This window comes from Colius striatus, chromosome 6 (genome assembly GCF_028858725.1).
Source record: "Colius striatus isolate bColStr4 chromosome 6, bColStr4.1.hap1, whole genome shotgun sequence".
Taxonomy (NCBI): domain Eukaryota; kingdom Metazoa; phylum Chordata; class Aves; order Coliiformes; family Coliidae; genus Colius; species Colius striatus.
In genome coordinates, this window is record NC_084764.1 from 34209397 (window position 1) to 34235218 (window position 25822).

General features: G+C 53.4%; 2 protein-coding genes across 6 annotated transcripts in view; one reads left to right on the top strand and one right to left on the bottom strand.

Annotated features, from left to right (window-relative positions):
- The first annotated feature begins 470 nt into the window (after nt 1-470).
- On the top strand, nt 471-16019 carry KLHDC2 (kelch domain containing 2). Of its 4 annotated transcripts, none has more exons than XM_061998217.1 (14): nt 471-555; nt 2514-2713; nt 4159-4238; nt 5012-5129; nt 6520-6635; nt 9226-9307; nt 9392-9475; nt 10812-10892; nt 10977-11035; nt 11407-11516; nt 11994-12066; nt 12978-13065; nt 14044-14096; nt 15076-16019. In XM_061998217.1, the coding sequence occupies exons 2-14, from the start codon at nt 2558-2560 to the stop codon at nt 15197-15199; spliced, it is 1224 nt and encodes a 407-aa protein (XP_061854201.1). In that variant the 5' UTR covers nt 471-555; nt 2514-2557; the 3' UTR covers nt 15200-16019. The 4 variants fall into 4 exon arrangements, with proteins under 4 accessions (XP_061854201.1, XP_061854200.1, XP_061854202.1 ...); XM_061998216.1 differs by having other exon boundaries at nt 521-603; XM_061998215.1 differs by lacking the exon at nt 471-555 and adding an exon at nt 651-753.
- A 248-nt stretch (nt 16020-16267) lies between these two features.
- The window catches only part of NEMF (nuclear export mediator factor), a 28207-nt gene continuing 18652 nt past the window's right edge, over nt 16268-25822 (bottom strand). The window contains exons 18-33 of one of the 2 annotated variants that reach the window (XM_061998424.1): nt 25696-25758; nt 24874-24986; nt 24203-24260; nt 23358-23416; nt 22756-22876; nt 22352-22622; nt 21555-21597; nt 21419-21468; nt 21031-21178; nt 20632-20709; nt 20369-20560; nt 19206-19238; nt 17878-17984; nt 17757-17800; nt 17591-17670; nt 16268-16647 (exon numbers count right to left, since the gene is read on the bottom strand). In XM_061998424.1, coding sequence (XP_061854408.1) covers nt 16570-16647; nt 17591-17670; nt 17757-17800; nt 17878-17984; nt 19206-19238; nt 20369-20560; nt 20632-20709; nt 21031-21178; nt 21419-21468; nt 21555-21597; nt 22352-22622; nt 22756-22876; nt 23358-23416; nt 24203-24260; nt 24874-24986; nt 25696-25758 — 1538 coding nt within the window. In that variant the 3' untranslated portion in view covers nt 16268-16569. Of the gene's footprint in view, nt 16648-17590; nt 17671-17756; nt 17801-17877; nt 17985-19205; nt 19239-20368; nt 20561-20631; nt 20710-21030; nt 21179-21418; nt 21469-21554; nt 21598-22351; nt 22626-22755; nt 22877-23357; nt 23417-24202; nt 24261-24873; nt 24987-25695; nt 25759-25822 lie in introns of both variants that reach the window. The other variant, XM_061998423.1, reaches the window with a different exon arrangement.

Below are 25822 nucleotides of genomic sequence, written 5' to 3' on the forward strand. Positions count from 1 at the left end.
TATAGAGTTGAATCAAGACCACGTTTTACAAAAGGTGGTTTTTTTACATTTTTACAATCTGGAATGTTTGCTTGACCAGGAAAAGGTGGTTGTGGGAAAAAGTTGTATCCTGAGGGGAAGTTTTGTGACTGTGTATTGTTAGCAGAGCAGCACTTTCCCCTGTGCATTAAGCATTTGAGTGTTAGGGGGGTGGGTGGCTTTTTTTACCCGAGAAGTCGCCTCTCGGTTAACGTGGCTTTCTCTTGACAAGCATCCCAAATCCCTCTCGGTCCCGGCGTTGCGGGAGCTTGAGGCGGCTGCGCGGCCCTTTTCCGCGGCAGAGCGGCCGCCCCCGCCCGCAGACACGCGGGTGCCGCAGCCGTCGGTCTCTGCAGGTGAGCTGCAGCGGCGCCGAGCCCGTTGTCTGTGAGGAGCCGTAACGGACCCGTCGTTGCGGCCGGGGCCCGGGCCCCTGTGCGGCGGGGCGGGGCGGGGCGGCGGCTGCGCGGCGCGGGCGGAAGCGGCGTCCCGCGGCGGATGTTGACGCTGCGCGTTGACGCTGCGCTGGCCGCGGAGGTGAGGGGAGCGCGGAGCAGCGCCGGCCGGCACGCAGCCCCCGCCGCGGTACGGCTGCGCCGGGAGCGGAGGGCAGGCGGCTCGGCGCGGGGCTGGGGGCGCAGCGGCGCGGGCGCTGAGGGGGGCGGAAAGCGAGGAGGGCCGGGGTCGTTGCTGTGCACGGTGCGGCCGCCGCGCAGGATGCGATCGGTGTGAAGGGTATGTCGCGACAGCTGCGATATGTCGGGAGGAGACGGCGTCTGGTCAGTGGCGTGTCGTGAGGGGATGGGGAGAGCGGGGCAGAGCCGTGGAGGGCTTGGGAGTTGCAGTGGCTCGGCAGAAGGGTTTCAGAACGGGACCGGAAAATTGCTAAAGGGGGACAAAGTTGTCTGTGGTGTCTGGGGTTGTTAGAAGTGAAAAAGTGCTGATCCCCGGGGAGAGGGCAGTAGGAGTCTGGTTAACTCGGAGCAGACAGACTTCCTGGAGGTGTGGGCAAGGTTTTCTAATCTACAGCATAATGAAAGCTCAGAAATAAGCTGCCGAAGGTGATGTAGTGTATCCGTCCTTAGAGGGGTTCACATTAAGCAAAAGTCTGCCGGGAGCCATGTAGGTGTTGAGGAGTTCAGTGTGAGTGTGGGGTTTGATAGTCTCCTTAAAGTCCTTTTTGCTTCTTTGCCTAGTTGCCCAAAGCCCTTGCTTGGGTTGCCCAGCGTCTCTGACCTTTTGACCTGTGTCTGAAAGTCTCTGTGTGGTGACAGTTTCAACTCATAACTGTAGGAAAGCTAAAACCAGAGAGAGAACGACTCATCAGTGGAAGATGACTTTGGCTTTTCAGGGGACCCCCTGCTCCATTACACGCTGAGGCAGAGCGTGCAGGCAGCTTCCAGGGTGACCTGTCCGGGCTGACTTCAGCATTGCCCCCGGGTTTCATTCCTCTCATGGCTGGGGCTTTGAATTATGAGTGACCCCAGTGCAGCCGTGGCCCTGGGGCTCCTCACCTGCCAAAGCCTTGGTGTGGAGGCTGCTTTTGCCCCTAAGCTGCAGAGCACTCAGGAGCCATAGGCTGGGTGTGTGTAGCTGGTGTCTTTCCAGGACACTCTGGGTTTTGGCTTTCTGCACACTAGCTTGATTTGGAGCAGAGGGGCCTTGTTTTCTGGGATGTTTTTTTAGCACAGGTAACACGTCTGGCATTTAACAGCAACGGGGAGGTTTGTGTGTAGGAGGCTTGGCGTAGGCAGCCTAAAGGGGCTTTGCCTGAAAAGCTGCAGGAGTTTTCACTTCTGTGAAAACCACGTTGTAGGCAAGGCTTTGCAGTTCATTCTGCCGTGAGTTGGTGATTTTTGTCAGCAATTAATGTGTTTATTGGAGCATTTTTCTTATGAGGAAAGGCTGTGGCATCTAGGGCTGTTCAGCCTGGAGAAGAGAAGGCTGAGGGGAACCCTCATTAATACTTACAAGTATTTAAAAGGTGTTTGTCGAGGGGATGGGGTAACACTTTTTCTGTAGTGTCCAGTGACAGGACAAGGGTTAACAGGCACAAGCTGGAACAGAGAAGTTCCTCTGGAACAGGAGGAGAAACTCTTTTGTTGTTGAGTTGAGGGAGCCCTGGCCCAGGCTGCCCAGGGAGGATGTGGAGGTTTTCTCAGGAGGTTTCCAACCCTCCCTGGACACGTTCCTGTGCCCCCTGATTGAGGGGAAGCTGCTTTAGCAGGGGGTCGGGCTGGATGAGCTCTGCAGGGCCCTTCCCACCCCCACCAGCCTGTGACTTATGGATAAGCGTGTTTTTAAAAAAACAATAGAGACCTTGGCTCAAATTGGCAACTGAAACCACTGTAAATTGCAGACAGCTGAGGAGTCTCCCTCTGAAACTTTCTTGAGGGAGGAAATTGTATTTCCTCTCCTGAAGCACCATTGCTTCAGTGTGTCGCTTCTCATATGTTGATTTCTTTTCCCCCTCCTCCCCGATGGTTTTTCCAAAGCGCTGTACAACGTGTTTATTCCGTGCACGTAGCACCACCTGGAAATGGCTGATGACAACGAGGAGCTGCAGGCAGACGAGGAGCTGCCGGCTGTGGCTGAGGACGGCTTTGAGCAGCTGGAGAACGACAGCCCCGCCGAGCGCAGCGGGCACGTGGCCGTCACCGACGGGCGCTGCATGTACGTCTGGGGAGGATACAAGGTACGGGCGCCGCTCGCCTCCTCACGCCGGCCTCCTGCTGCCCGTGGGGCTGGCAGTTAGCTTGGGAGGGACTCTTAAAATTACCCCTCCCTTGGAAAAGAAAAGCTCCTGCTGACAAATTAGAAGGTGGCATTTAAACAGTTTTGAAATGCCAGAGTAAATCATGAGCGCTAAGGCAGATCTTGGCAAACAGACCGTGTCTGTGGGTTGCAGGGTGACGCTTCTCTTTGTCAACTCACGTGTCTGGAAGCGAAGGGAATTCTGCCTGAAGTGCTGTGCTAGGTGAAAGGGTGCTTTTATTTACAGCATTATGAGCTGCACTGGATGTTGCACATCAGTTAAAGATCACAGGTTGATTCTCACACTGGGGGGTGTCTGAGCTGTGGGCAGAACCAAGCCAGATTTGCCATTTTGACAGGAATGGAGATAAATTGTCAGTGAGCTCAGTGGATAAATGAGTGGCTCAAGATGAAACTTCAATGTGTTCTGGCAGTGTCATGCAGGGGCTGGGAGACTTAAACAAGGAATTTTGTCTCATTTATGTACTGTAGTTATCCTTCTTGGGCTATGAAAAGGAGGTTTAACTTTCATTTCTCCCAGTCTCTGGCTTTGCTGGGAGCTTGCCTGGTCCCTGACGGAATGAGCCAGCAATGTGCCCTCGTGGCCAAGGAGTCCAATGGCATCCTGGAGTGTATTAGAAGGGATGTGGGCAGAAGGCCAAGACAGGTTCTCTCCCTCTGCTCTGCCCTTGTGAGACCACATCTGGAATAGTGTGTCCAGTTCTGGGCCCCTCAGTTCAAGGACAGGGAGCTGCTGGAAAGAGTTCAACACAGGGCCATCAAGATGATCAGGGTAGTGGAGCATCTCCTTTCTGATGAAAGGCTGAGGGAGCTGGGGCTCTTCGGCTTGGAGGAGAGGAGACTGAGAGGTGATCTCAATAATGTTTACAAATACATAAAGAGTGGGTGTCAGGAGGATGGAGCCAGGCTGTTCTCAGTGATGGCCAGTCATAGGACAAGGGGCAATGGGCACAAGCTGGAACATAAGAGGTTCCAAAGAAATACAAGGAAGAATTTCTTCACTGTGAGAGTGATGGAGCCCTGGCACAGGCTGCCCAGATGGGTTGTTGAATCTCCTTCTCTGGAGACATAGAAAACCCACTTGGATGAGGTACTGTGTGACCTGCTCTAGATGATCCTGCTCTGGCAGGGGGCTTGCACTGCATGAGCTTTTGAGGTCCCTTCCAACCCTTAATGTTCTGTGATTCCGTGAAAGCTAAAACAGACTTATTCCTGCTGTCTGAGGGCTTCTGTGCAGGTGAGAGGTACAGGCATGCTCCTGCTTTTCTCTGTTCTGTGATTAGGTCTCTGAAGTACAGGAGTACATAATTCAATATATCAAACATCCTTCTAATGTGCCTCTTTCTTTTCTGACCTGTTCTGCAGAATGCCCAAGTTCGGGGATTTTATGACTTCTATCTGCCTAGAGATGAAATATGGATCTACAACATGGAAACTGGAAGATGGTACAGTACATGATCAACTTAACTGTTACTTTGGGGAAATAAAAGATAAATTCTTATACTGGTATAGAAAGCACACTGAGGCTCTGTGAACAGAGAGTTCCCTGATCTGTTTGTTCCCACCTACCAAACTGTCACATAAGCGTGTAAAATGTTTCCCAATTATCTTTTGTTTTTCTGTGAAAACAACAAACAAGTTTTTACAGGGTGAAGTAGGAGAGGCAGCTCAGACAGGCAGCTGGTGCAGGAGCATGTGATCAGCAGTGTGAAATGTTTGGGGATGCCAGGTATAGGATGGAACTCTTGGACATTGTGCTTGGACCGCTCCTGAGCCGAGCGCCCTCCACACTTTGCAGAAAGCTCCATTTCAGCAGCACTGCACCTTGTTGTGGCTAGGGAGAGCCTGGGACATGGGCTGGAAGCTCATCTTCCAGTTCTAATGTTTACAGGCATTAGAAACCTTCAGTGTAGGCAGGTGCATCCTCTTTGCCTGAGGATCTTTCTGGGGATTTTAGACGTGAAAGACATACCAAACTCCTGAACTGGGCGGATGGATGGGATTCCTCCCTCACAAAACATGTGCTAAATGGCCTTTACCCCACCCTCCCTCAGTCACAGCAGGTTGGAAACTGTTAAACCTGCAAGGCAGTGAAGGGCTCCTGAATGAATGGTCTTGTAATTGAAAGCATCCTGGTGGTGTTCACAAAATTCCACACCAGGTAAATGGTAAAATTATGGGGTTTGGTCAGATAAAATATTCTAACCTGTGCTTCTAGGAAGAAGAGTAAAACAGAGGGAGATGTTCCACCTTCCATGTCTGGAAGCTGTGCCGTGTGTGTAGACAGAGTGGTGTACCTCTTTGGAGGACATCATGCACGTGGCAATACAAACAAGGTTAGTAATTGAAAGATCAACTCCTCCTCAAGTAATTTCAACTCCTCCTCACAAAGAAGTTTCTCCTCATTAGCTCGTGTTCCCATTTTTTGAAAACTAGAGGTGGCCTTTTCAGTTAATTAAAATTCATCCAAAGCAAAGCAGTGTATAATCTTAACACATCACAGCAACGTTTTCTTATGAATGGATGACAGGACAGAGTGGATCTCGTTTCAGAGCTTAAATGTTAATAGCAGGGGATGCTGAGCTTGTATCTAGTCACTGTGTCCTCCATGGCTTCTGCAGCATCGTATTTTCATCTGCTGCTTGTTCTCACTTGGAGGCAGATAACCAGCTTTCTCACCCTGTCGGTGGCTCCTCAGATGTGAACTAATGGAGGCCATCCTCTTTTTGCGCTTACCTAAGAAGTTTTGGCTGCCAAAATGCAGTGCTTATTGCTGGGTTTTTTTTTTCCCATGCAGGTGATGAGCTGGCTGGCTTTTACCAGTTAGGTGTATTCTCAGCAACAGGTCAGATAACGTGAAGTTTGTAAAAGAGATCAGCCTCCAGCCCTGCATCAGTTCCCACGGTGCTTATGCTCTGGCAGCTTCACACCGCTGAAGAAACACCAGGACCTGTTGTTTGTTTGGGTTGCAGTTATTCTTGTGCAAGTCACCCTCCCAGTTTTATTGCATTGCTGCTTTTGACTTTGCTTCTTTTGAAAGATGGGTATTTCCAGAGTCTACTCACATAATAGCAGGAGATGATTTGTAACTGCTCTGTACCTGCTGGAAATGTTGTTTTTGGGAATCTCCAATAGTATTTCCTAATGTTCTGGAAATGGGGTTTAAGTTAAATAGCTTTGACCTCTCTCAGATATAAACTGAGAGTCATTTGATGCAGTGCTTGCCAAAACCCTAAAACAAACCCCATTTTTAAAGTGTGACTTATTTCCTTCCTGCAGTGGTGTTAGTGCATTTCATTGCTTACATAACTTTATATAGGTGTATCAGCCATTTCTCTGCGTGTGAGATGATGTAACACACAGAGGACGGATGATACCATAAACCCCCCCACACTTTTATCCCTTTTTTTTTAATTGTAAGACAGCTGCTGCTTTGCACACACCTTCACCATATATCATGTCAGCTTTTGGATGGTAAAACTCAGTGTCCATAGTCGTTTTCCTTACATAAAAAGCATTTGGTGCTTGAGAACGCACAGAGGTGAGGCTCTTGGGATCCCTGTTTTGTTCCAAATGTTGTCAGTGCTCTGTGCAACTAGGGAAAGAACTTTGAGTTTATCTCTCTACCCATACATGCTGGTTAGAAGTTGAGGTTTTAACATCAGTCAGACTTAAGCTTTAAGCCAACCATGTGGGTAAAAACCCCATCTCTTTTATTTTCTCCAGTTCTACATGTTGAATTCCAGATCCACGGACAAAGTGCTGCAGTGGGTGAGAGTCGAGTGTCAGGGGGTGCCCCCTTCTTCAAAGGACAAGCTCGGTGTGTGGGTTTACAAAAACAAGTAAGGCTCCAGCAACCCAGTCAGCACAGCTGACCTTGGACCTGTGTTTGCTTTTAGTCACTCTTGGTCTTGTGCTGATCATGTTCTTTTTGTTCTTTTTGTTTGAACAAGAGCTGCAGGAGGGCTCCTTGCCTGCAGCATCTGTGTGCTTCAGGAAGATCACAGAATCAGTACAGTTGGAAAAGACCTTTAAGGTCATTGAGTCCAACCCCTCACCTCACACTGCCAAGCCCATCTGAACTAACCCATGGCCCTCAACACCTCATCTGTGTGTCTTTTGTGTATCTCCAGGATTGGGGACTTCCCCACCTCCCTGGGCAGCCCATTCTAAGGCTTAAAAACCCTCTCAGGGAAAAAGTTGTTCCTCAGCTCCAATCTAAACCTGCCCTGGGCAACGTGAGCCCATTTCCTCATGTCATTCATTACTGGAGAGAAGAGACTGACCTCCACCTCACTACAACTCCCCTTCAGTTGCAGAGAGTGCTCCTATCTCCCCTCAGCCTCCTCTTCTCCAGGCTGAACACCCCCATTGCCTCAGCTGCTCCCCACCACACTTGTGCTCCAGCCCCTTCCGCAGCTCCAGTGCCCAGCTCTGGACATGCTGCCGCTCCTCAGTGTCCTTCTTGTAGTGAGGGGCCCAGAACTGGACACAGTATTTGAGGTGTGGCCTCACCAGCACCGAGTACAGGGGGATAAGGTGCTGGATTTCTTCCCCAGCAGCCTTTTAAAACTGCTTTGTCCTGTCAGGGTTAATAAGCAACAGAACCCCGTGTGGGTATAGTTAAGCTGCAAAATGTCTGGGAAAAAAACCCACGACTGTGAGTCACAACCCAAATAGGCTCCTGAGAGGCAAATCTTCCAGGGGAGCTTCTCAGTACATCACTTCAAAGAGGCTGCAGCATGGTTTTTGAATGAGCATTAGGTTTTTGGATGAGCATCGTTCCTCGTGACAATCGCACTGGGAGTTGTTCTTCACAGAATAACCCTGTGAAGGTTTCCCACTGCCACACAAAATGCAGTGTTTTGGTGTCAGCTCTCGTGGCACAGCTTGCATTTCTTTGGTAGCTGAAGAGCAGGGAGCCATTTTAGGCTTTTCCAGTGATGCATGTGCTAAACTCAGTGTGTTCTGTGCTGGTTACACAAAATGAGGAGCGTGTTGGATGAACTCCTGTTGATGTGTTATGATTTCATCTGTTGGGATAGTATCCCAGAGATGCCTGAAGGCCTTTTGGCACTGCAGACCTTGGAAAGGATAAGGAAGACAAGGAGAAGGTTTTGGAGCCAGATGAGCTGACGTGCAAAACGTTGCTCCTCTCCACACCCTCCCATTTCAATTATTTAAGTGCTAATCCTGTGAGCAGAGATCTGTGTGCTGAGATCTTTCCAGCCTTCTGGCACTGGAGGGCAGACTGAGGAAAGGCCCTGTGATGGGTTGGTAGTTTCCTGCTGCCACAGCCTTGCTGTATTCCAGTGCTCTGGAGGTTGGGAGTGGAAGCGAATTATGCTCTCTGCTTGGAGCATCAGCCCAGGGCTGGTTTATCAGATGGTTCTTGGCTTCCACAGAACTCCAAAACACTCTGGCACAGGTGTCAGCTCCCAAGGCTGGAATTGTCTCCTTGCAGGAGAAGCTGGGAGGGCTGGTGCCTGCAGAGCAGGGCTCTCCCCAGGCTGTGAGCAATGCTGCCAGCAGGGTAGCTGATGCCTGAGGCTAAGGAGGTCTGATGCAAGTATGTGACAGACAAGGGCCTCTCAATTCTTTTGTCACAATTGGCAAAGGTTCCAGGTTCTTATTCTCTCATCACCTCCAGGTAGGGGTTTAAACTGTTACCTACAAAACCTTACCTGGACAGCAGAGGCTTCTTCTGCCTGTTAGCACAGAACTTGTGTTGTAGTTGTGTTGGAAAGAATCAGAATAATGGGGTTTAGAAAAGCCTCTTAAGCCCATCAAGTCCAACCCACCCTGCCCAGCCCACCACTAACCCACGGCCCTCAGCACCTCAGCTCCACGGCTGTGCAATAGCTCCAGGGATGGGGACTCCCCCACCTCCCTGGGCAGCCTGGCACAGGGGCTGACAACCCTCTCAGGGAAAAAGCTCTTCCTCAGCTCCAATCTAAACCTCCCCTGGGGCAACTTGAGCCCATTTGTTCTTCTCTTTTCACTTGTAACTTGTGAGAAGAGACTGACTCCCACCTCACCGCAGCCTCCTATCAGGGAGTTGCAGAGTGCTCATGTCTCCCCTCAGCCTCCTCTTCTCCAGGCTGAACACCCCCATTCCCTCAGCTGCTCCCCATCACACTTGTGCTCCAGCCCCTTCCCCAGCTCCGCTGCCCGGCTCTGGACACGCTCCAGCCCCTCAGTGTCCCTCTGGCAGTGAGGGGCCCAACACAGCTCCTTTGGCTTCACCAAGTACAGTGAAGCCAAAGGAGCTTTCCTGATTTTCCTGCCTTCTGCTTGAGCACAGCCTTTACAGAACTTTAATTTGTAGCAGCAGGGGGGTTGGCATAGACTGTCAGTCCCTTCCAACCTCTGCCATTCTGTGACTGGATGTGACAGCATTCCTAACAGGTCTCGGTACGTGTTTTGTTTCAGGCTGATATTTTTTGGAGGCTATGGTTATTTTCCTGAAGGGAAACAACAGGGGACTTTTGAATTTGATGAAACCTCTTTTTGGGTAAGTAAACCTTAAAGTATTTCTAACTTGAACTTTACTGTTTGATCAGTCCTCATTCAAACATTTTGCTTATTATTTTTAAAGAACTCAGGTCTCCCCAGAGGGTGGAATGACCACGTGCATGTTCTGGACACTGAAACTTTTACTTGGAGCCAGCCTATAACCACGGTAATTATTAGACTTGTGTCAGTCATTTTAAGTTACAGCTCTTTAAGAGACATGTGTCCTGTGTGCTGTATCTCTTCCAGCATCCTCTGAGCATCAGCCTGGCTCTGCTAGGCCTGGATGCACTCCTTGAATTTGTGTTACCTTAGAAGAGGATGCTGACAAAACTGGCTCCTCGTGCAGCTGTGTGGGGTCAGGGGTTTAACTCCCTGTTCCTCACTGTCCTGCCAGCACAGGGGAACTGTTCGTTTCTCTCCTATGTAGGGGCCTCGTGAGGTATCATGGGCTTGTGCTCACAGTCTCACCTGCAGTGTGCTTGTAGGGGAAGGGCAGTTAGGAGAAGGGTTTAAAACAGTGCTGTAGGACCAGCCTTGGAAGCTGCCTCTCCAAAGGACAGTCAACTGCTGCCTGTTCAGTAGCATTTTTTAAGCCATTTAAGCATTCCTTTACCCAGGTCCTCTCTCCAAAAATGGGAAACATGTCTTTTGTTTTGATCTTTCTCTCTTCATCATTTTTTTCCCTGCTGACTGGCTTGCTTTCATGCTTCAGTGGCATTGTGCTCACGGGGAGCTCAGGAGAAGGAAATGTGTGGTTCCTCTCGTCCCTGCTGTCATGGGACTGTAAGGTGCCTTTCAGCTGGGTGCTGAACTGTGGTCAAAACAAAATGAAACACTCTGTAATTGCAAATTGCAAACACCATTTGAAGTGTCCCAGAAGCATCCAGGAGCAGGCAAACGGAGTGATACTGCCACAGAATTGGAGGAAATGAGATTTGAGATAACACTCTCGTGACCAAAGAATTGCTTTGCCTTCCCACATAGACATCTCAGCTGTTTCAGAAGTAGCTCAAGAAAAGTACTGTGTAATGGTTATGTCCATTGTCCCACTTAGGGTCTGAGGTCTGAACACTCTGGTGACTGAACACTCTGCTGCAGGCGACATTTATCTCTTCACACTTAAAGAGGGGGAAATATAAATCCCGTTTGTAATGAGTTTTCTGATCTTGCTTGTTTTGATGGCTGCAAGTTTCTGCCCACAGAGTGACTTGCTGGATGGTTTTCCACTCTGTTCCTTGTTGGCCTTAAACCTGCCTTCAGCTCAGCCCTTCTCCTCCTTGGGCTGGTGCGGCTGAGCCCCTGCCTGCCCTGAGCAGGGCTTGGGCTGAGCTCTCCCGACCTCCTTCCCCACGGCACCTCCACCTGCCCTGGCTGATGGACACCTTCAGCCCACTTCCTCCTCCTCTTCACTCCTTCTGCTGTGCTGAAAGGGCATTTTCCTTCCTTTGCTCATGTATCAAAGAACTTTCCCTGCTGACTGGACGTCTGTCTCCTCTGCGCAGGGGAAGACGCCGTCGCCGCGAGCGGCTCACGCCTGTGCCACCGTGGGCAACAGGGGCTACGTGTTTGGAGGCAGATACAGGGTAAGTCCCAGCCTGCTGCAACCAGCTGCTGCCACAACCTCAGCCCTCAACGGGGTGTCTAAACCCTGGTCTGCCTTGTTGCAGGAGTCCCGAATGAATGACCTGTACTACCTGAATCTGGACACCTGGGAGTGGAACGAAATGTAGGTACTGCAGCTGGAGTTGCTTTGTTTGTAAAGCAGCCTGAGGGTGCCGCTTTTCATCCACTTCTAGTCATTCTAGTGAAACCTGTTGGGCTCCAGCTAAGTAAACTCCAGCAGAACTGATGCCCTGAGCAGCTGCTGACTCTTGCTGTGGGGCTTTGTTAACTCTTGCAACTTTGTTTCTTAACCTTGTTAACTTTTGTAACTTTGTATTGCTACAAGTAAAATGCCTTTCCCGGGTCTGGGGAAACAGCCCGTGCTGTGGGGTGGGTGAAGCTGCATCCTCCAACAGCCAGTCATCAGAGCAGAAAGGAGCAGCAGGGTTTTATTGCAGCCTGTGTGTAACTTGTGGTGCTTTTGTTGAAATGCAGAATCACACAAGGCATTTGCCCGGTTGGCCGCTCCTGGCACTCTTTAACACCGATTTCCTCAGACCACCTCTTTCTCTTCGGAGGATTCACCACTGACAAGCAGCCACTAAGTGAGTCCTGTGGTCTTTGTGCTGTATTGTCTTCCTGTGCTTGAGGACAGTTACACAGAAGCTTCAATTATTGCCTCCTCACCTTACATTCTTGCTTAAATTCCTCACTTGCATTCTTGCTTTAATTCCTTACATTCTTGCCAAATTCCTTCCACTGCTTGTGATTCAGCTCCTGATGGTCCTCAGCTAATTTCACAGAGCAGGAGTCAGCCAGTGTGTTGAGACACTGTTTCTAGAAATCAGTCTGTTCTAAAAGTGTACCTAATGCAAATGGCAAGTAGAGCTTCACAGTTCTCTGTGTTTCCCTTCCCACTCGGCTCCCCTAAGGCACTGCTAAGCACCTGTTTTCAGGCAGGCAGCCCAATATCTCAGAAGGTTGGTCTCAAAACAAGGAACAGGAGTGGCCTGTGTTACACTAGAGCAGCCGTGGGGAGCTCCCAGAACACCCTTTGGATGTGGGGCTTTGCTTGTTTGCAGGTGATGCTTGGATTTACTGCATCAGCAAGAACGAGTGGGTACAGTTTGAGCACAACTATTCTGAAAAACCAAGGTAAGGCAGACCCTTCCCTGCAAGGTCATGAACAAAGAGTGGGGAAGTGTTGGCTGGGGGTGGGCACAGCAGGGCTGGAGGTGGATGCTCACCCAGTATCTCTGGAGCAGCAGGAGTTTGGGTTTGGTCTCCTGGCTGCAGAGGCCTCTGGGCCATGGCCACCAGTGCAAGAGCCGCCCAGAACCTGTGTGACCTTGCTGGACCAGCAGCTGGGCAGGACCAGGTGCCACTGTTCTGCGGCTGGTGAACCCTCTGCATGTCCACACTGGTGTCATATTCTGACTATAGAGGTGGTGACCTGCAATTTAGAAGCATCCAAATGGCTGTGATGCATGTCTGTGCAGTGCAAAAACTGTGTCACCTGAGTTACCACCATCCCTCTGGGCTTGGGAAGGGTTCTGATGGAGGTTCTGTGAGTTGAAGCTTCCCTTCTGCCTCTGTTGGCCTCAGGGGTGAGGAAGGGTCTGGTGTCCTGGGCAGAGCTGCTGCCTCCACCCACCCTCTTCCCCTTTGGAGCAGCAGGACAGGGTTGTTTGCCCAAGTGCCCAAAACCTGACTGTACTGGTTCAGCCTTTTGACTCAAATGGGACATGAAAATAAAGTGAGTGATGACAAGTGTCCCACGGACATGACAGGACTGTGAGTGTCACACACCTGCCTGCGGCCCAGCCCCCTGTCACCAGGGCACCCTGCACAGCCGGGGCTCTGCTGACTGGTTTCTGAACATCCCCTCCTGTTGAGTCAGTGTGTCTGCAGTAACGCTGGGGCAAGGGCAGGCTCGCACGTGTTAACCCTAAATGCCAATCCCACAGGTGCCTTGCAGGCTGGGAAGGGTTTTGCTCCCTACATGCTGCTTCTGTAACTCCTTTAATTCAGTGCAGTTGTAACACAGAGCTGGCTTCTGCCCGCAGGTTGTGGCACACGGCTTGTGCGAGCGAAGAGGGAGAGGTGATTGTCTTTGGGGGCTGTGCCAACAACTTGCTGGCCCACTCTAAAGCTGTAAGTTTGAATGTTCCCTTCCCCTGCAGCACAGCCCTTCCTGCACGAGCCAGGGCCTCTTGTTGCTCCAGGCAGGGTGAAATGCTGGTAGTGGCCTCCTGAGGACTGACAGAGCTGCATGAACAGAGCTCGAGGGGGAAGAATGCTGAGCGGGGGAAATGCTTTGGTGTGTCTCTGGTAGCCAGGTCATTATTTGTTATTGAAACCAATGATGACTGACTTCCCCTCACAAGGGTGTTTCACTTGGAGCCTGTTCTTATCTGCTCTAGCTTTGCCCTATGCTTCTTGGGGAGTGTTTCCAGGGAGCCTCTCCTTAAGCAGTTTCCTCCCTGTGAGGTTACATGGAGGCCTGGGGAAAACAGCCTGGATGGAGAGGAGAGGGGCTCCTCAGGCAGGATGGGGCTGTGCCAAGCTCTATCTGGACACCTGGGAGCTTGAGAGGGGGACTGGGGATGAGGGTCCATGTAGGAAGGTATCAGCCCCAGTGGGTGAGTGACAAACCAGAGCGCTGCATCAGTCTGTTTTGCAGCAGCAGCTCAGCTCTGGAACAGCCAAACCCACTTAAAAGTACAAATAACTGCAAAAAAGTGCACCCCAACTGAGGGAGTTGGGCTGGATGAGTCTGGAGGTTCCTCCCAGCCCCCACCATGCTGGGATTCTGTAAAATAAAGAAGTGACAGATGAGCCTGATGCAGTCCTGGTGTCCACAGTCCCTCAGTGCAGAGCCCTGGCCCTTCCAGCTACTCCTGCGAAGGGGCACTAGCTCTGGCTGCTGATTCACCTGCAGATCCCCAGGTATCTGCACCCTCCTGTGGTGTGGGACTGCCTGAGCAATCCCACACTGTGTGTCTGGGATTTCTGGTGGGCCCTGAGCCATGTCTGCCTTTCCCAGGCCCTGCTGTGTGAGCTGTGACTGGTTTGGCTCCTGCTGTATGAATGTGAATGCACGTAACCAATCTTCTGCTCTCCCTCCCCCAGGCTCACAGTAACGAAATACTGGTGTTCTCACTACAGCCGAGATCTCTCGTCAGGTAAGAAAGCGAGGCTTTAGCGTTCAGCCCTTGTGTTGCTGTCCAAAATCAGTGCAGGGCTGCTGCCAGACCTGTTTTGTTCCTAAAATACTTGAAAAAGTGGTTGCTGAAGTGGCAGCAGCCTATTAGGAGAGGCTGGAGCTGTGCTCCTTTCAGAAGTGCACTTGTAGAATCATTTTTGGTTGGAAAAGCCCCTTAAGCTCACGGAGTCCAACCCCTCCCCTCACCCTGCCCAGCCCACCACTAACCCATGGCCCTCAGCACCTCAGCTCCACGGCTGTGCAATAGCTCCAGGGATGGGGACTCCCCCACCTCCCTGGGCAGCCTGGCACAGGGGCTGACAACCCTGTCAGAGAGTTCCTCCTCAGCTCCAATCTAAACCTCCCCTGGGGCAACCTGAGGCAGTTTCCTCTTGTCCCATCTTTCATTACTTGAGAGACCGACCCTCACCTCACCACAGCCTCCTGTCAAGGAGTTGCAGAGAGTGCTCATGTCTCCCCTCAGCCTCCTCTTCTCCAGGCTGAACACCCCCATTCCCTCAGCTGCTCCCCATCACACTTGTGCTCCAGCCCCTTCCCCAGCTCCGCTGCCCGGCTCTGGACACACTGCAGCCCCTCAGTGTCCCTCTGGCAGTGAGGGGCCCAACACTGAACACAGCACTCGAGCTGCAGCCTCCCCAGGGCCCAGCACAGGGGGACAATCCCTGCCCTGGTTCTGCTGCCACCCCAGTGCTGACACAAGCCAGGATACCCTTGGCCGCCTTCATCACCTGGGCACGCTGCTGGCTCGTGTTCAGCTGCTGTCACTACCCCCACCAGGTCCTTTCCCTCCAGGAGCTTTCCAGCCCCTCTGCCCCAGGTGGGGTTGGTGTGGCCCAAGTGCAGGACAGGGCCTGAGGAGCATGAGCCCTCACTGAGTATCTGCACAGCCTGAGGGTCCTGTGCAGCCGTGTTGCTGCTGATGCATATCTTCCCACTAGGCTCTGCCTCGAAGCTGTCATCTGCTTCAAAGAGATGCTGGCGAGCTCCTGGAACTGCCTCCCCAAGCACCTGCTGCACAGCGTCAACCAGCGCTTCGGGAGCAACAACACGTCGGGCTCCTGATGGCCCTGGGGCGGGGGCTGCGTGGGGACAGGGGTAAGCATCCCACACGCCTGGCCAGCCTCACCCTTGTGTCGGTCACATAGCTGTGTTGTCGTAGGTAGTTGCTTCTTGCCTTGAAGTTGCATGTGAATGGCCTAGAGAGAACCTATTTTTGTGTAAAGATGTTTGCAATAAATGTATTTAATGCGAGTGGAGATGGAGCCCCTGCTCGAGCTAAAACCAGCTGTGGGTTTGGCTGCCGTGTGCAGGACTCAGGCTGGGGGGGAAGGGCTGCTCACTCCAGCCCACTGCAGCAATGGGGTGGAAGGCCAGGGCTGGAGCTGCTGCACTAGCCCAGGGAGCAGCCCTGGTTTAGCCACAGCACTGGGAAACTGCTGTAATGCTTTGCCACAAGTGCTCAAGGTCAGGGAAGTAGCCTCTGCAACCTGTCCCGAGGCAGAGTGGAGAAACTCTTGTGGAGAACTGTTGTACAGCTTCAGCTGGGAAAGCAGCACTGTGCTCCGCTGGGCTGTAGTCCACTGGGGTTTTTTTGGAACTGTTTATGTTGTGGAACTTCAGTTGTGAACCTTAGATGGCAGAGATTCTGCCTTAGGTGTGTAACCAAAAGCACTCAAGGCTGGGCCCGGCTGTGTTGGTGCCCTGTGGAGCCCACCTGGGGCTGGGAGGGCCCAGAGACCACAGGCACAGGGCTGGGATGAGCCTCCACTCAGCTGGCAGCAACCCCAGCAGAGGCCAGGGGGACAGGGAGGAGGCTGTGCTCTGGGGGGAGGGCTGGCGTCGTCTTTAAGCTGTCCTCAAATAAAACCATTAAAAACTTTGACTTTTAGAACAAAATCATTCCTGCATGGCAGGTCCCAGGCTGGTTTCGGGTGTGAGCTGCAGCCACAGCGGGAGCAGGTGCTGTGCAGGGCCCTGGCTCAGGGCTGCTCAGGGGGGGACGGTGTAAGGGGAGGTTGTGCCGCTCAGCTCCCTGCTCCCCTCCCCAGGGCAGGGCCAGGAGCGCTGCTCTCAGCAGCTGAGGGCAGGAGCTGGGGGAAAACAAAACACTACTCTAGCTCCAACAAAGCATTTTGCACTGAACCTGTTTTACTTCTGCTCCAAGCCCCCATCCCCAGGAGGAAGGCGGCAGGTGCTGGGGCAGCACCCGCAGCACAGCTTTGCTGCAGCACAGCCTGTGCCCCTGTGCCAGGGCGGGAGGGTGGCACTGGCAGCCCTTCCTTGCAGGGGTTTATGCTGTTGCTGTGGAGTCCCTGTGCAGCACAGTGCCCCCGGGAAGCTGGAGTCAGCCCAGTGAACTGCAGTCTGGGGCGGCTGCTCTGTCTGTCCCAGCTGCAGGTGCTGCCGTGGTGCGGAGAGACCCAAGCGTGGCATCACTTCTTTTTCCTGACCAGGAGATGAGGTGCAGACACTTTCACTTTCCCAGGAATATTTCTTGACAGATCTGTGTCCTGTGGGACACAACATGAGAAACTCAACACGGCAGCAAAGCCTTTATGACATCCTGCTTAGCCTCCGTTTGCTGCCCTGTGCTGGCCGGGGCCGCGTGCCCCTTGGTGCCAGCCTCACCCCAGGAGCACATGGCTCTCACCCTTCTGCTCTCACACCACACTTGAACAGAAGAGCTGATGGTTTTCAGGGCAGCTTCCCCACAGCAGCTGCCCTGGGAAGGGCTGGCTGGGGCAGCAGTTCCCTGTGTGCTACCCCTTCGCTTTCAGGGCATTGAGCATTTGTTTGCTTCTGCTAGCAGAGAGCCACAAAAAGCCAACAAGAGGGCTGCTGCTGCTGTGTGATCTGCCACGGCTGCCTGTGGCAGAGCTGCCCCTGCCCTGGATCACCGCCACCAAACCACCCACCAGCACCCAGGGGCAGAGGGAAAGGGCAAGCACTGAGTGAGTCCCGAGAGACAGGCACAGCCAGGAGCCAGCCCTCTCCCTGGGGCAGGTACAGGAGTGCTGCAGCTTCCAGCCAACTGCAGAAGGAAATGACAGAAGAGCAGAAGGAAGCTGCCTGAGCAGAAGGGCAGCAGCACAGCAGGACGCTGCTCCCAGCCTGCCAGGCTCCAGCCCTCCCACCTGCAGCAGCAGGAGGGGGAATTCCCCCACCACACAGGGGCTTTTGGGAAGATGGGGCTTTTTGTCAGAGACATTAATTTAGATCAAGAGCTACACAACAGAGAAACCTAAGGCCCAATGGCACTGGTGAGGCTCAATTTCAAACGACCCTTCCCAGCCTGGGCAGTAAATCTGCCCCAGCAGCACGAAGAAACACCAGACTGGGGGGGGGAAGTGATGGCACATCTGGTTTTCCAAGCATTTACCCTAACAGTGTCACTGGTGGACATTTTGATGTCACGTCTGTACAAAAGAGACTATGTAGAGAAGCCTGGCTGACCTTCACACTGCGGAACAGGTCCTTTTCTCTGGCGCTGGCTTCTTTGGATTGCATGAAGTTATGCAGGGCGATCTTTGCGGCTGTGGGAACAAAGGGGGGATGTCAACAGCGGGTAAACCCCTGCTGGCAGCAACAGGCAGAGCACTGAAAAGGATAAAAATGGTACCTTTCCCCTTCTTCTGAGTGCCTGGAGTCAGCTTGACTTTGTACCTTGCAAAGAAAGAGGTTTCTGTGAGCAGCGCAGCCCCTGGGCCCCGGGGCCCTCCCGCCGCGGCACCGACACCTACTTGTAGTTGGCCATGGCCGTGTAGGGGGCACAGATGGGCACAGCGAAGAGCAGCACGTCCTCGGGGTGTGGCTGCCCCGTCAGGGACCCCAGCAGAGCCTCACCCTCCTGCACGGGACAGCAACAGCCTGGAGAACAGCCCCCAGCCCTGGCGACCCCTCCAGCCCCACCACAGCAGCAGCCCCACAGTAATGGGCAGCATCACCAGCTGCTTCACCAGAGACTCTGTGCTGCCATTCTGAGACCTGCACGGGCTGAGCGGGGCAGAGAGGAACCTCATGAACTGTAACAAGGGCAAGTGCAGAGCCCGGCACCTGGGAGGAACAACCCCATGCACCAGTGCAGGCTGGGGGTGACCTGCCCGGGCAAGAAGGTCAATGGCATCCTGGGGAGCATCAGGAAGAGTGTGGGCAACAAGTCAAGGGAGGTTTTCCTACCCCTTTACACAAAAAGTTCCACTGGCACAGAAGGAGAAACTCCTTTGGTGTTGAGGTGAGGGAGCCCTGGCCCAGGCTGCCCAGGGAGGGTGTGGAGGCTCCTTCTCAGGAGGTTTCCTAACCCACCTGGCCACGTTCCTGTGCCCCCTGATGGAGGGGAAGCTGCTTTAGCAGGGGGTTGGGCTGGATGAGCTCTGCAGGGCCCTTCCAACCCCCACCATGCTGGGATTCGGTGAAATGGAGTCATTTACTCCGCTGAGCCTTATCACTCACGTCTGTGGCACTGAACCACCAAGGCACAGCTCCTTCCTGACCATTTTCAATTACTAAAATCACATAGTTTGAAACAGGATGGATTTTGTTTTGAATGACCCAGCCAAGACCCCCAAATGTAGTTACAACTTTGCAGGGTCACCAAAAGCTTCCTCCCCCCTACACAACCATTATCCTCCTTCAGGAAAGAATTTAAAGCTAGCTACTTATTGCCAGCCTTGGGCGACACCCACAGCCTGCAATTACCAAAATCACTGAAGCAGTTTTAGATGTTAATACACCCGTAAACTAAAGAGCAACTTGCAGAGCACAGTACTGTGGCACCCTCCAGCCCAGAGCCACTGTCACTGTGGGAGCAAAGACCTCCAGAGGCAAAGGCAAGGGAAAGCCCTTGGTTTCTGTAGGGGATGCAGGTGATAAAACAGGGCAGGCAGAAAAACAAGGGTTACTTTTAAATAAAAGGTAAGAAAGCTGGATTCAAAAAGTCCCAGGCCAGAAGGGGCCTTGGGAGAGCAGAGCTGTGCCCATCTGGAGGGCTGTCCCAGGGCCTGTGCCCCTGCTGCCGCTGCCGGGGGAGGGCTCCTCAGCACTCAGCACAGCGTCAGGGATGAGCAGTTACCTCAGCTCCAGGCTGGTCCTGCTCGGGCTCCTCCTGCACACACAGACAAAGCACGAGTCAGAGCTGAAGTGAGCACACAACCACCTGTTTCTCCCCCAGCCCCTCCCTGGAGAAAATAAGTTATTGTATGAGCAGTGCACAGAAAGCCATGTTCTCGCTGCAGAGAGAACTGACCTTGGTTTAGAGCAAAGGTAAGACGAGCACTTGATGTGGGTGAGGGGAGGAATATTTCTTTCAAACCTTAATTTGCCTGGCACACACCAAGCTGGGAGCAGAGAGATGGGCTGTGATGCAGAGACACTCACCCACAACAGCAGACCTGGGCAGTGCTCCCCAAGTGGAAGGTGTGGGCTGCTCTGGAGCCCCAAGGCTCTGTTCTGCCCCAGCCCCATGCTGGGAGAGCAGCCCACACACATTGCTGCAGGGCTTTTGCTGCTTTTGGAAACCAACAGGCTCCAGAGCCGTGGTGTCAGGTACAGGGCTCTCCATGGTGCCCCAGCACCAACAAGAGCTGCTCAGCCTCCCTGGCACAAGAGAGCCTGGCAGTGCAAGGAGCACCACAGCAGAGGGTCAGAGGGGATAGATGTGTGGGGAGGTGGGGTGAGTGTGGGCAGCAGCCTGAGGGAGGTTCTCCTCCCTCTACTCTGCCCTGGTGAGGCCTCATCTGGAGTCCTGTGTGCAGTTCTGGGCTCTCCACCTCAAGGGGGACAGGGAACTGCGGGAGAGAGACCAGTGAGGGCTAACAAGATGATCAGGGGACTGAAACACCTCTGTGATGAGGAAAGGCTGTGGGACCTGGGGCTGTTCAGCCTGGAGAGGAGAAGGCTGAGGGGTATCTTATCAACACTGATAAGTACTCAAAGGGACGGGGACAGTCTTTTTCCTGTAGCAACCACAGACAGGATAAGGGATAAGCTGGAACAGAGAAGTTCCACTGGAACAGGAGGAGAATCTCCTTTGCTGCTGAGGTGAGGGAGCCCTCGCCCAGGCTGCCCAGGGAGGGTGTGGAGGCTCCTTCTCTGGAGGTTTCCAAACCCGTCTGGACACGTTCCTGTGCCCCCTCATGGAGGGGAACCTGCTTTAGCAGGGGGTTGGCCTGGATGAGTTCTGCAGGGCCCCTTCCAACTCCCACCACTCTGGGATGCTGTGAATGTGCTGCTCACCTTCTCATCCTGCTGCTCCTCCAGCGCCGGGGCCTCTGACTCGTGCAGCAGGACTCCTGCTGGGAGCGTCTCCTTGCCCCCTCCAGCACCACGATGTGTCTTGGGTTTTTGCTGTTGCTTCTTTGCTGGCTCTTCTTTTGTCTTCCCCTTTTTCCCTTTTTTTCCTTTCTCCTCCTTGTTTGACCCTGCAGACTGCAGTTACACACAGGTGGTCAGAGCCAGTGACCTGAGCCATAGGGGAAGGCAGATCTCCTCTCACTCACCCCCAGCAGCTTCATGATGAGCTCGCGATCCTCCTCATCCTGGTCCTTGTATTTCTCCTTCATCTTCTTCATTTTACTCTGCAGAAGAAACCAAACAGCTTTAGAAGCAATGGCTTTTAGAGAGTTTTGCATCCACAAACACCTAGGTGCTGACCCCACGCACCTTCCTTCCCATCCCCGAACCTCTTCCAGAGCACTTCAGTAACCAAGAAACTGGTTTTGGTGAAGAAAGCAGAGAGTGCTCAGTGCACTCAGCACTCAGACCAGCAGCAGCATCCTCAGACCACCACAAGTGTAAAACTATCAGGCAGCCACAGATGTCTGTCAGAAATCTGGCTTTTCTGTCCAGACTTCACATGGCAACAGCTCACCCCAGGGGTGAACCTGGCCCCTGCCCACCTTCTGGCCCCGTTTGATGGGCTGAGGGGCTGGCACGCCCTTGGTGCTGTTGGGAGCAGGGGCAGGCTGTGTGTCTGTCTCTTTCTGCTTCTCTTCAGGCAGCTCCAAGTTGTCAGAGTCGTTCTGCTGTTTCTTTTTCTTCATTTCTCTAAGGAAAGCAACCATGTGAGACACACTGCCTTTTGTGACTGCCCTGCTTCCCTTGCCTCAGGGCACTGAGGCATCAACACTGGAAATGGCCCCTCTGCAGGAAAACCCCTGTTTGCAACCAACACAGGGCCCAGGTGGGAAACGCAGGACTAGGTGCCAGATGTGCCCTGAGCCCAGGCCCTGCAGGGAGCATGAGGAGGGGGCTCTCACCCCCCTTTGAAGGGGAAGGGGCTCTCACCTCCGCTCCTTGGCAGACAGGTGCCTCCGGCCCTGGGACTTGCTGTCGCTCTGAGAAGTGAAATGCAGTTAGAGCACACCATGGCCAGCAGCAGCAGCTCACCCTGCTCTGCCAAACACCTGAGCTGGGACCTTACCAAGGTGGGTTCTTCCTCTTTGGGGATGATGTTCTGCATGGATCTGTGAGGAGATCAAATGGAGCTCATCAATGGATGTAGAGCAGCTCGGCCACAGCTGCATCGCCCTCAGCCCTGACACTGGCTAACTCAGCTGCACTGCTTTCAGCTTTACATGAAAACCCCAACTTTGGGGGGTGGAAAAGAGCAGCAATCTGGGATTTAGTTTACAGAACAAGCCCCCAGATCTCTGCCAGCTTGTCTCACATGCACACACCAACAAGAAGCAGATAGCCTGGGTACCATGTGTGCTCAAAGAACCCCCGTGTGTGCAGCCCTGCTCAGCCACAGCACCCCCTGCCTGTCCCCCCCACCCAGTCCTGCCTCCTGGAAGCCTCTGAGGCCAGGGAGCTGAGCTCATCTTGCAGCCACACACAGAGCAGGAACTCAGCACCAGCCTGGCAGAGCACAAACAACTCAGGACTCGGTTTCCCAGGTCTGATCAGCTCTGAAAAGAGAATGGGAGCAGCCACCAACTCCTGAGGAGCAAAATGTGTGCATGGTGACCAAGGGATGCCTAGCCCATGCTAGGAATAGCAGCAATGGGAGAGGCAGATGCCCCTGTATGTACCTCAGGAGGGGGCCAAAGCAGGGAGCCACAGGAATGGCAGGCAGCACAGGCTCGCTGCCCTGTGCCCCGGCAGCACCCAGCACTGAAAGAGGTGACGGCTGCTCCTCACAGCCCTCATTGTGGCAGCAGGATGCAGCTCCTCAGGAGAGCCCACACTGCTGGGAAGCACAGTTGCTTCTTCACTCACCTTTGAGACTGCAGATGCGAGAGGTCGATTGCTGTGTCTGGGTAATTCACCTCTTCCTCCTTCACTCCGCTCTTTGACTCCACATGTTCCACTTCATCTTCAGACTCCCCGTCCTCCTCGTTGGAGTCACCCTCGGGTGCAGGAGGGCTGTTTCCTCTGCCCTGCTCAAGGTCAGCAATGCCCTCATCATGGTTACTCTCAGACACAGCTTCCACATCCTCTGGTGCTTCCTGACCCTCTGCCTTTTCCTCTTCATTGCTGCTGTCTCCTCCTTCTGGGGCACAGGGATGAGAATACAGCTCCCATCAGCAAGGCTGGCCTGACCTGTGACAGGCCACAGGGAGCTCAGGGCCAGAGCCCCACCCATCCCTCCCAGCACAGGGCACCCTGCTCGCCCACCATACCCAGCAGCTCCACTTCCTCAGACACCAGCTCACTGGCACTGCTGGAAATGGTCTCCAGATCCTCATCCTGCACTTTGATCTTCCTCTCGTCTCGGTGCCTCCAAACACAGCTCTCATCCACCTGACAACAGAGGTGCCCTTGGTTGGGGCAGCACCAGCCACGTTTGCTTGCCCACTCAGAGAACACTCACCTCAGCCTCATTCTTACCCTTTCAACACTTTTTGCCATTGAAGAGGCGAGAAAACTAAACCAGGACATTTAACCCCATGTGTGACAACCTAAAAAGTACAGCTAGCGAGGGGACACACACCACTGCACCATCAGCACACTCCCTGCACCTGCCTCTGCTTCTAACTGAGCTGCTACAGACATCTACCAAAGGCAGAAACGTTCACAGGCTGTTTTAAACACAGACAGTGCAAAGTGGGGAAGAATGGCAATGAAAGCAGAGTAATTCTCAGCAAGCAGCATTTTATAGCATTGTCCCCATGGGAAAAAGAGTCATTGGGAATACACTGATAAGCAAGAAGCAGAAAATAAACCTCTTACAGCTCAAACCGTATTACAGAAGCCAGCAGGAGCAGCCCAGAGAATGCAGTACCTTAAACAAGAAGCTAAAGCCCATCATCAGATATGAAGGTGGAAGGAAATTCTTCTTCCCTGAAAAACAGAGGCAGAATCTCATGATGAGGTTTATCAGCTACATTGCATGATGTATTTTAGGGCTACCAAGATGATGAAGAGACTGGAACATATTTTTTATGAAGAAGGGCTGTGGGACCTGAAGCTGTTCAGCCTGGAGGAGAGGAGGCTGAGGGGGGACCTCATCAACACTTACAAGTACCTAAAGGGTGGGTGTTGAGAGGATGGGGCCAGTCCTTGTTCTGTAGTGTCCAGTGACAGGACAAGGGGCAATGGGCACAAGGTGGAACATGTAAAGTTCCACTGGAACAGGAGGAAAAGCTCCTTTGTTGTTGAGGTGAGGGAGCCCTGGCCCAGGCTGCCCAGGGAGGGTGTGGAGGCTCCTTCTCAGGAGGTTTCCAAACCTCCCTGGACACGTTCCTGTGCCCCCTGATGGAGGGGAAGCTGCTTTAGCAGGGATTGGGCTGGATGAGCTCTGCAGGGCCCTTCCCACCCCCACCATGCTGGGATTCTGTCATTTTCGAAATTCATTTTTCTTAGAGGCTTTAGGCTACTAAAAATGGGGCTATTGCTTGGGTGACAACAGAAGGAACCCAAAAGCAGTTTAGTTAAGGATTTTCTGGCCAGTGCCCAGCTTGGGATGCTGCTGCAGCTGCCTGCAAGTCAGAAGGGATTTTCAGAAGAAGAGGTGGATCTGCCAGCTGCCACAGTGAGAGGCAGCCCAGGTGGGTGCCCCTGCAGACAGCACAGCATCTGCAGACAAAAAGGCCTCACATGAAGTGGGGATGTTCCTTTGTGGCTCACCTCGGATCATGAAGCTCCCTGTGGTGAGGTATTCTCCCGTAGGGGCAGTTTTAGAGACCTACAGAAATCAAGGCAGACTGTGAGGGTGTGTGTCACAGAAAGCAGCACTGTGCCAACAGCACCAACAAAAGCAACACTCAGGCCAGCTGCACTGTTAATGCAGAGGAGCAGCCCTGCAGAACACGGTGTCCAGGAGTTCTGCCTGTCCTTTGTATTCTGCTCAGAGATGTTTCAATGCAATCACATGTTACTGGCATTACATTTTAGCAGCCCTGGGTGAGTAACTGGGTTCTTCAGGACAGAAGAACATTAAAGGCACCGTGACCCTCAGCTTAATGTCATCTCTCCACCCTTACACTTGGTTGGAAACAAGACTGCAGTTAATACACAAGCTAGAAAATACTCCTTACTTTTCAATACAAGTCCTTTCCCTCTGTTAGTCAGAAGCCAAGCCTGCACCATTCCCTCTGCCATGTGCATGTTCCCTCGAGGTCACCCCTCCACCCCTGGCCCTAAGTGCAGCACACCCAGGGGGAACCCACAAGGAACAGCATCAGGGACAAAAGTTTCACCCGCACCCATCAGATCCCACACAGAGACACTTGTTCTGCCATCACACACCAGCTCCCTCAGGTGTTCTGTCTGCAGGGCTCAGGCAGGAGAGTCCTCACCTGGTTGTGGGAGACCCACCAGGCGCTGGTGACGACGCGGGCATCCCAGGCAGCGCTGTAGCACAGGGCCATGGTGCCCGCCTCCGTCAGCGTGCGCGGGGGGACGGGCTCACCTGCACAGGAGCAGCCAGCACAGCGCTGAGCGTCAGCCACCCGCAGCACCTGACACTCTGTAGCTTCCACACCCACCCTAATCCAGCCTGGCAGCTTTCCAGGGGCCCTGGGCCAAGGGACATAGGGACAGAGCAGAAGCGGCACCAGCAGCTGCCCTTCACTGCCCTGGACAGAGGCTGAAGTCAACGGTGCCGCTGCTCCCTCCTCAGCTCAGCCCTGGGAGAGAGCAGTGACTGCGCTCCTCACAACAAAGGCCAACTCCCACCACCTCCCAGGACAGGGCACAAGCAAGGTTTGCACAGCCCATTTCCCATGAGGTCCATTTCCCCTGTGCTAACACATCCCAGAGAGGATCAGCAGCCTCTGTTAGTGCCCAGACTGCTTCTGCCCCCAGTGAGAGTGGCACCTTGTGCCACCGCCTCTGCCAGCGCCTGACACCTGTGTGTGAGCCCATCCCCACCGCTCCTACCCACCAGGAGCTGGAGTGAGCAACTGCACACAGCCACTTGCAGCTGAGAAGCAGCAGCAACAGTCTGGGAGCAGCTGAGCTTAGAAGGACTGATGCCTCTAGCATCCTAAGGGGAACGTCTGCCAGAGCTGGGTACCACTGTGGGGCAGGAAGGCAGCTCAGACATGCACTGCAGAGACTGCCAGTTCCCAGTGCCCCAGGCCCCCCCTGAGACCCTGCACCAGCCCCACACGAGGTACCTGAGGGGTTCTTGATCACACAGCTCGTGGCTCCGTGGAGGTCAGCATGCACATAGAGGTCCCCTGGGAAAGAAGAGACTTGAATCAGCCACACACATGGTTATAGCCACACTACCTAGGTCACTCC